This window comes from Dasypus novemcinctus, chromosome 18 (genome assembly GCF_030445035.2).
Source record: "Dasypus novemcinctus isolate mDasNov1 chromosome 18, mDasNov1.1.hap2, whole genome shotgun sequence".
NCBI lineage: Eukaryota > Metazoa > Chordata > Mammalia > Cingulata > Dasypodidae > Dasypus > Dasypus novemcinctus.
The window spans coordinates 54209706-54219145 of record NC_080690.1 but is presented as its reverse complement, the minus strand read 5'-3'; the positions used below and the strand labels follow the sequence as shown (position 1 = coordinate 54219145).

At 56.1% G+C, this 9440-nt stretch overlaps 1 protein-coding gene across 3 annotated transcripts; it reads right to left on the bottom strand.

Moving 5' to 3' along the window:
• Positions 1–150: 150 nt before the first annotated feature.
• Positions 151–9418, bottom strand: FXYD7 (FXYD domain containing ion transport regulator 7). 3 transcript variants are annotated; one of them, XM_058279226.1, is made up of 6 exons: positions 9207–9418; positions 4948–4977; positions 2768–2842; positions 2595–2637; positions 2392–2432; positions 151–545 (listed from the first exon to the last, which is right to left on the bottom strand). In XM_058279226.1, the coding sequence occupies exons 1-6, from the start codon at positions 9235–9237 to the stop codon at positions 523–525; spliced, it is 243 nt and encodes an 80-aa protein (XP_058135209.1). In that variant the 5' UTR covers positions 9238–9418; the 3' UTR covers positions 151–522. The 3 variants fall into 3 exon arrangements, with proteins under 3 accessions (XP_058135209.1, XP_058135210.1, XP_058135208.1); XM_058279227.1 differs by having other exon boundaries at positions 2604–2637; XM_058279225.1 differs by lacking the exon at positions 2595–2637.
• Positions 9419–9440: the final 22 nt, after the last annotated feature.

Sequence of the window (9440 nt, the reverse complement as noted above, 5' to 3'; positions counted from 1 at the left end):
GGGTGCTGCGGAGGGAAGGAGGTGGAGGACGAGGAGGGGACAGCTCTGGGGATGCAGGCGAGGGCTGATCCAGGCTCTGTTCAATCCCCCTTCCATCCCCACCCCCTAGTTTTGTCCCCACAGACGAGAACACACAGATAAAACAAGGGGGAAAACCAAATGCACATTTATTAAGCTTAAGACGAAGACGTGGAGGGGGCAGGGGCTGGTCTTTGGGGAGCAGACGGGGCGGTGCGGGGGAGCAGTACTCGGGGATTCCGTGGGGCTTGGGGTGGACTCCCGGATCCCAGGAGCGGATGGCCTGAGTCCTTGGGTCTGGGGTACAGACGGGCTCTTTGGGGGGTCGTCGTTGCCAAGGCCTGGGGAGGGCAGCGGGTGCAGCGGCTCCAGCCTCGGGGTGGGCGGGGCGGCTCATTCGGGGGAGCGCTCCCCGGCGCGAGGCTGGGGTCCCCACCGCCTCCACCCGGGCCTCAGGCTCCCGCGCTCAGGCGGGGACAGCAGTGGAGGTGCCCGCGGCTGGTCCTACACGCCGCCGCCGCCAGGGGCTGGGGGAGAGAGCGCGGGCGTCGGCCCCCAGAGGGTGGGCGCGTCCCTCGCCTCCAGGCGCCTTGGCGGTCGCGCCTTGGGCTGCCACCGGCAGGCTGTCCTCCCTCCCCACGTCTACCCTCTGGTCCACATGGGGACACCCGTGCGGCTTCCGTTCTGCACCACGGGGACGCCCGCGGAAGGACACGCCTGGGATGAGGCCGGCGCCCCCAGACCCAAGCTGAGCTCTTCTGGGCTCCCCTTCCAGAAAGGGAGCCCCCTCCCACACCCCTAACCACTCTTGTTCCTCGTCCCCCTCCTCCACCCCGCCCCCTCCCCTGCCCCGTGCCCCCCTACATCTCCACCCCTCCTCTACCGTCTCTCCACATCTCCACCCCTCCTCTACCGTCTCTCCACATCTCCACCCCTCCTCTACCGCCTCTCCGGGAACATCTGGGTACAACGGGAGTTGCCCCGTTTCCCGCCCCCTCGGGACCATGACTTAACTGGGGTGCGCCAGAACCCTGTACGTATTCCTAAACTGGACCCCGGGTGCCAAGCCAAATCCACCCGCTCATCCTCCTCAGAGTGCCCCTTCTTCCTTCTGCTCATCCCTACCATTAACACAAGTTAATGTTTTAAAATCCCACTGAAAGAACCTAAAACAAAACACATCAAATTCCATGCCAAATGCCCCCAAATATGGAATACCCCGAAGCTCACTTTTACGTTATTAGGGCTTTATAAGAGGCAGAGTAATTCCCAGCTCTGATTTTTTCAAAATCCCTGGAAAGGATGCAACTCCACCAAAAACAGGTCAAGATCTTACATAAATAAAATGAACACCTGCAAGGAGGTGCCATCTTTCATCTACACACTCATCCCCCTCATACTCCTGCTGCCCCTCTCTGTCCTTTACACCTTCCATCCACCTGCACCCACCACCCCTCTCCTATATCCTCCACCCCCTCCTATATCGCCACCCTCTCCTCGCCCTCTCCTACACCCATCCCCCTCCGACATTCCATCCTTCTTCTACAGCCCCATCTCCCCTACACCCCATCTCTCTCCTACACCCTATCCCCCTACACCTTCATCACCCCTACACCCCATCCTTCTACACCCTAGCCCCCCTACACCCCATCCCTCTCCACCCCCCCCATCCTCTCCGATACCCCATCTCATTGCTACACCCTCATCCTCTCCTATACTCTCCACCAGCTGACACCCTCCATCCTCTCAGCATTTCATTTCTGGCCTGTACCTTCCGTCCATCTCCTACAATCTCCATCCTCACACTCCCAGCATCCACATTTCCAACGTCAACTTAAAAAAAAAACTATGTTCTGTGCATCTCTCTTTTTGTTATTTTGACACCATTATCCAGGAGCCCTTCCTCCCTCCCTCCCTCGCTTCCTTCCTTCCAGCCCTTATTCTTTCCTCCCTTCCTTTCTTCTTTTTTTTCTCTTTCTTGGTCATGACTGGATCTGCCAGCTGAACAGTAGAGTCCGGAGAACGTTCTCCCCTCCCACCTTCTCACGCCGTCTTCCTCCCTCTGGCTAGCAGAAGTCCTTCTCCCCCACGGGGCCGTCCCCGTGGGCTGGTGGCTTTCTCCCCTGGGGAATGAGTCTGCCCCTGCTCTGACAGGCTTGCGCAGGCGTTTCTGGGAAGCTGTGTGGACTCTTCGGGACATTTCACATCCCACTGACTCTCCATGGCTGAGAGCTCTGATCTGCGGGGTCTCAGCTTCCTACCACTTCCCTTCTCCATCTGTTGGTAGCCCCCCTCCCAGATACACCCCAATGTGATGACACCCCTTTCTGCTCCCTCCTATCCTTTCCCGGAAGCACACGTTTTCACTCTCACCTGAGGAAGGAAGCTCTGACTTGCAGGATTTGCATGTTGGGCTGAGGAAACAAAGGTGAGAGAGAAGCCCATAAAGAGGTGCAATAACCCCAGGTATGGGAAGTGTAGGACATGTGACAGGCCCAGGGGATCTTCTGCTATGGAAGGACCCCCAGTCCCCCTCCCCCTCCCTTAGCTCGCCCGCCCCCCTACTGCTGCCGGACCTCTCAGACCTGGAGTCCGCCTTCCTGCACTTCACCTTCTTGCCTGTGAGGAGAGAGGTGACAGATCAAGGAGACAGGGCCAGGGTCTGGACAAGAGCCGCAGGGGCACCTGGGGACCCTGAGGCAGTCCCCTTTTGAGGGCACTTGGGAGCCCAGGAAGGGACCACACTTACTGATGATGATGATGATGCCCAGAAGGAAAAATATGGTAGCCAGGGTCATGCCCACCGTCTGTACAGTGTCGTAGTCTGGGGACGATAAGGGGAGACGTGAAGGCGGGGCCGGCGCCTCAGCCCCCCCTGGAGCCTCTGCCCTGAGCCCAGGCGGGAGGCACCTCCGCTGGGTCAAGGTGAGGCTCAAACACGGGCTTGGCCTCCCTTGCTGCCCACAGAGCGCTCTACCCTCCTCTCCTGCCCTCTCCCTCTGGGTCCTTTTTCCTGGCCATGCACTTTTTAAAATGCACGTATTTATTTAATCACCCCATCCACCACCGCCGCCCTGATCCCCGACCTGTCCACAACTGTGGCCCACCTGGGCTGTTGCAGCAGCCTCCTTTATGGCCTCGATGCACAACCCCACGTCCCCCTTGCACAGCCGCAAGGACCGCAGATCAGTGGCCTCCTTGGGTGCAGAGCCCTCCCCTGGCTCTCCTCACTCTGGGTAAAATCCGAAGTCCTCAAGGCGGCTGGTCAGGCCCTGTGTTAGCTGGTCCCCATTCCTTCTTGGCCTTCCCTATTTTAGGTCCTCCCTCTCTCCTCTGTTCCAGCCACACTGGCCTCCCTGCTGCTCCTGGAGCACAGCCGGTCTGGTCCTGCCTCAGGGCCTTTGCACTCACTGTTCATACTACCTGAAAGTTTTCCCTTCAAATAGCCACATGGCTTCCTCTCTCACCAGCTTTTTTATTTTAAAAAAGATTTATTTTATTTATTTCTCTCCCCTTCTCCCCCCCCCCCCGCCCCCCAGTTGTCTGCTCTCTGTGTTCATTCACTGTGCATTCTTCTGTGACCTCTTCTCTCCTTATCAGTGGCACCAGGAATGTGTGTTTCCCCCTGCTGCGTCATCTTGCTGTGTCAGGTCAGCATGTGCGCTGCACCATTCCTGGACAGCCTGCACTTTCTTTCGTGCTGGGCGGCTCGCCTTATGGGGCGCACTCCTTGTGCGTGGGGCTCCCCTATGCAGGGGACACTTCTGCGTGGCAGGGCACTCCTTGCGCGCATCAGCACTGCACATGGGCCAGCTGCACACGGGTCAAGGAGGCCCGGGGTTTGAACCTCGGACCTCCCATGTGATAGGTGGATGACCTATCCATTGGGCCAAGTCCGCTTCCCATCTCTCACCAGTTTTTGAGCTTTATTCAAATGTCAGCGAAGACTTCCCTGGCTGTCCTGTTTAGAATTTCCCATCCTCTCCTCCACACCCTCTAGTCTCATTCCTTCCTTTACCTTCCTTCATAGTCATTCTCCTCATCTACTATACTACAAATTTTCAAGTTTATTTTCTCGCCTCCTGCCATTGAGTGTGGAGGGCAGGGATGCTTGTCTGCCTTGCTCACTGCAGTGTCCCCTGCACCCCCTATGTCCCAGCAGTGGTCAACCTTCTGCCCTCAAGGAGCTGAGTTTCACATTGTTATAAAGCACTGAAACGAAAGCAGAAACTCAAAACAACACGGAGTCAAGCAGCTGTGGCTGGCTGTGGGTGTAGTTCCTCTTGCCAGGGGAGGAAGGGACAGACTCTCCAACAGGAGCCATCAACACTTCATCTAAGGCCTGGAGGAGGAGAATGAGTATTCTTGGCAAGGGAGCAGGAAGTGCAAAGGCCCTGGGGTGGGAAAGAACTTAGAGGAACCTTCTGAATAAGAAAAGGCAAAGGACAGGAGGGTGTCTAGAAAAGGAACTGGGGCCAGTTCCATCAGGCCTGGGCATCAGCATTGAGGGGACAATCTATTGGTACCATTCAGTCCTCTTGAGTAGGAACTAGTATTATTCCTTGCTTATAGAAGGGCCCAGAGAGGTGATGCCCGAGGTCACACAGCTATTAAGTAGATAAACAAGATTCAAACCCAGGCAGTCTGACCTCAGGGCCGTTGGGTTTAAGTCCTTCCCTCACCTGCTTCTCCGATGATCCCAACACACCAGCCCAGGGTACTGGTGAGATCTGAAGGGGACTCAGAGGGACTGCAGAGCCCCTGCCTCCCATCTGGTTCTGCTTTCCCCAAGCCCAGCCTTGTGGTCACCTGGCCAGTGGCCCAGCAAGCATCCTGTGGCCAGAGCTGCAGCCACCCTAGCAGTGACCTGTGCGCATGCGACCACCCCTGACACAGCCCCAGAGTGCCCCATCAGAGCCCGACACTCACCATAGTAAAATGGGTCATGTTCCTGAGGAGCTGTGGAGGAAGACAGAGAATGAGAGAGGGAAAAAAATGTCAACACTGGTTTCTTCACATTTCTGAGGACCTGTGTAGGGCCACTGGCCCAGTAGTTTCTTTGTAGAAACCAGACAAAGAGGCCCCTTGCTCTGGATGATACAGCCCCACAGAAGCACACCAGATCTAGGAGTGGGACATAGGCTGGATTCCAGCCCCTGTTCACTCCATCAATTTGTATCTTCCCCTGTGCAGTGTACAACCTAGTCAACCATACAAGGCAGTCCTGGCCCCACACCCCTGTGGAGTCATTCCCTGAAAAAACATATACCCACCCCTGTTTACATGTGATGCCAGGGGGTTCAGAGATCCCCATCCCCACTGTTAGACCGCTGACCCATATCACTAAGCTTCCTTTAAACATTTCTGAAAACTTCTCAGTCATCTGAGAGCTCCCAAGGGCGGCCACTGCAGCCACTGCTCTCGTCCATTTGCTGCTGCCACCAAATCCAGCACAGGGGAGCCTCACTGATTAATATCCTATATTACTTAGTTCTAAGACACCATTGATTTTAAGATTCAATATTGATTTTGCAATAGCTTTCCCAGTGTGTGTGAATATGTATGTAACTCTACAAATGAAACATCCCCATCTATTAGAAAACTCACCCCAATTTCAGAAATGTTAATGTGTGGACAAAACATGTGAGTCTGTGGATTGACTTCTCCCCATCTCCCACCTCCCCACCTCAAACCATCTTCTCCTTCTGGAGAGCGAGGAGCCTCCTTCCCATGCAGGAAGCCCATCCCAGAGGCTCCCCGATGCCTCCGACAGCTCTTAGTAAGTTCAGCCTTGCCTAGAGCAGACCTCTACCAAGTGTGGGGTGTGTGCCAGTACGGTGGCCCACCAGGTCACTAGTGTTCTTTCCCCTTCCAGGCTCAGGGAAGGATGCCCCCCTTGAGGCTGGGTGGAACCATGTGACTAATTCTGGTCTATGAACTGGAGTGCCACAGTCAGTCCCCGGTTGGGATTGGGGTATTTAAATGCCTATGCGAGACTCCCTAGAGCTGTCCTTTGCCTCTGGCCTAGTGACCAGAATGTTCAAGATAATGACCTTAATATTCAAAGCTGCTGCAACTTTCTTCCGTGACTAGAGACCCCTGCCTGACCTGTGATTGATACGTAAGTGTGAGTGAGAAATAAACCTTTATAAGCCACTGAAATCTGTGGCACTATTTGTTATTGTAGCAAAGCATGGCCTAAAGTGACAGACACAGGTGGAACCCAGGCAAGACCCTGCACAGAACTGGCTGATGCAATGTGTAAGTTTGGCCTTTCTCAGTTCTCTGTTCAGCCTTCGAAGAGGAAGCCATAGTTGGTGCTGATGTGTCTTGAGCACCTTCCAACTCCTGTTAATCTCCCCCTCTATCCAGGAGAAAATAGGCTTTCAGCAGGCAGTGGCCTTCGGCAGATAGAAGTTTGTGACATTATTTGGCTTTTTCCTTTATTTAATTTATCTAACCAGCATTTAACAGCCAGGCTTTCTTCTAAGAACTTGACAGGTAATAACACACGTTATCTTCACCCCAGCTCCTTGATATAGGAGTGATCTCCACCCCAATTTCATAAAAGAGGGATACTGAGGCCTAGAGAGGCATACTCACTTATCTAAGATTGTTTTTATGACTGCCTTCAATTTAAGGCAAAAAAGAAAAACAAACAAAAAAGAACAACTCTCCCCTGCCCCCATTCATGGTGCTGATCTACAATAGAGCTAATTAACGTTTTTAAAAGTTCATCCTTTGAAGGAAAAATATTAAGTGAAGTGTGGGGAAACATTTGGAGAGGGCAAGAACCATGCAGGTGGTACTCAAAAGCGTCAGGATGGGGAATCGTTGTAGAGTGAGCTGCGCTGCTGTCCCAGCTCCCCCCCACCAGATGGTGAGGAACTTTCACTCATGGCTGCTGTGAATTCTGGCGTTTATGAAAGGCTCTCAGAGGGGTTTTCTGGAATGAATGAATGAATGGATTAATTAATTAATTAATTAATGCGAGGCACTCCTATACCGCAGGAAGCTGCATCGAAGGTGGAGTAGCCAGATTGTCCTGCTTTTGTCCCCTGTGTTTCCACACAACCCTCTGCTCGAAAGTCATCAGGAACCTGTGGGGTGAGCGCCTGTCCTAGAATCTTCTTTGGTTCCTCCCTTGGTGCCCAGTGCTCCACGGAGAAGATCCTCCTCTGGTACTCATTACTCCAGCAATCTGGGTCCTGAGGGTGAGGCTGGGCTAAAGGTGGGGCCAGGAGGCAGGAAAAGGAATGTGGACTACTTCTGGCCACTTGCCAAGGAAACACTGGAAAGGAGGTGGTTGCTATGGCAACTGGGGCATCTTGAGAGGTGAAGAGGGGTGAGGGGTCTGGGCGCCCCAGGTTGTGGAAGGGAATGTGGGAAGCTTGGGGGTTGGGTTTCTGACCCTGGTGCCAATCTTGCTCCCCTCTCCTCCCTCCACCCCTATCATCGTCGTTGCCCCTGCAGTGCTGGCTTCTGGCCAAGTTTAGGGACCCTCTCAGCCACAGGGACCCAGACTCAGAGGTGCTCATGTATCCCCGCTTTTTGCTCCCCACCTCTCCACGCCCCCACACCCCTAGTTCTCTTGCTCTCTGGCCAGAGAAGACCTTCACCTCCCTCCCTATCTCTCCCCAACAATTCATCATTAATTAGTTTGCTTACAATGCACAACGTGCTTTTCCTTCTCTGGGGTTTCCCGAGACCTGCGGTTCACTCTCACGCTGTGACTGGGGAAAGTGGGGAGGTGGGGGTTAGGGCATCTGTCCTCCCACCTCTGCCTGTCTGCTGCCATCGATCCTGCTAACCACCACCTCTGCAAAAAGAAGCCCTGGGCTCCCGCCAGGCTTGCTGGCTCTGCCCTGCCCCCTCTCCCTAGGGTGGCTTCCAGCCTCTGCAGCCCCCCTCCCCCCGCCCTGCTTTGGATTCTGCAGATATGGCTCAGTGCAGCAGCCCCCGCCCGCCGGGAAAGGGGGCAGGGGGGAGAGATGGGAGTGTAATTGGGGTTCCTTCCACCACCAGGGGCTCCTCACCACCCCTGGCCTGCTCCCTGGCTTTGCTCTCAATGCTGGAAATCCCCCCCCCCCCCCCCAGGAAAGCATCCTTTCCCTTGCTCCTCTGCAGAAGCAGGCTCCAGAAAGGGGGCTGTTAGGGGGCAACAGTGGGGGTGAGCGTGTTAGTAGGAGCAGAACTGGGTTAATGGGTGGGAAACGTAAATTGGTGCGCGGCAGGATGGGAGCGGGAGGAGCATGTGTGTGCACACGCCCAAGTGCGCCTCCCTGAGCTGGCACCACCCTGGAGGCTGGGATGGAGCTGGGCACGAGGGTCCACCCCACTCCTGCCCACCGGGTCTCACTGCAGTGGCTCCGGCCCCACCCGCTGCTGCCCCTCCTTCTCGCTCTGGTCCTCTCCCTGTGGGTCTCCCTCTCCCCCTGTCTCTGTCTCTATGCTCCCCTTAGATCCTCTCTGTCTCTGATTCTCTCTGTATCTCTGCCTGTCCCCTTCACTGTCTCTGAATTTCTCCAAATCGCACGTCTGCTCTGGCTCCCTGCGTCTCCTGTGGCTCCTGGTCTTTTTTTCATCACCTCTAGGCCCTCTTAGTCTCCTGCTGTCTATATTCCTTTCTGGTTTTTGGTCTCTCTTTCTGTCTCTCTCCATCCCCCCACCCCACCCCGTCTCTCACTTCCTCTTTCCAGCTCTCCCTCTCTCTCTTCTTCCCTCTGAACCTGCCTGCCAGGGATGTCAGGAAACACCCAGCAGAGGAAGAAGGGGGATATGGCCCCCTCCCCCTCCTCACCCAGAGACCCCTGAAATCTGCAACAACTCTTTTGGCCACCGACTTCCCACCCCCACGCCCGGCCCTCTGAGCCCATCTCTTCTCTGCTCTCTCCACTGTGCTGGACCAACCACTCGGTTGCCATAGAGACCGATCTGAGCATCCTTCCTCCCGGGGCCCCTACACTTCCAACCTTGGTCCCGCACAGGAAAGCCACCGGCGGCGAAAGGGTGTCCAAGAGACCCGTGGTGTTGCCGAGGGGTACGCTAGAGGGGCCTCCGCCCCGGGGAGGAGCGGACATCCCCTCCTCTCTCTCCTCCCTTTCCAGTCCTGGAATCGCCCCACACCTTCTCTCCCAAGCCCTCAGATCCCGGAGCCCCGCTGTGTTCCCTCCCGAGGAGACGCTCACCCTCTGTGGGGGCCTGGGTCGGGGTCGCCATGCCGGGCGGAGCAGGGGGCTTCTGGATGTCGAGGCGGTGAAGGCGCGGCTGCAGCAGCTGGAAGCGGGACGGACTGAGGTGGGGGGGGGGAACGGACTGAGTGGGGGGGGCAAAGGGGGGAGCCCTGGTTGTTGGGGGGGCTACAGCCAATGGGGGCCTGGGGAGCCCGCCCCCGCCCGGGCCGCCCCCGCCCACTGCCGGCG

Excerpts from the sequence above, each read along its gene's own strand:
- FXYD7 (XM_058279225.1), bottom strand. The coding sequence starts at position 9,237 with ATGGCGACCCCGACCCAGGCCCCCACAGAGG. Across the intron at positions 2,843-4,947 it reads ACATGACCCATTTTACTATG|ACTACGACACTGTACAGACG; the intron begins GTGAGTGTCGGG and ends TATCGTCCCCAG. Across the intron at positions 2,433-2,767 it reads GGGCATCATCATCATCATCA|CCCAACATGCAAATCCTGCA; the intron begins GTAAGTGTGGTC and ends TTGTTTCCTCAG.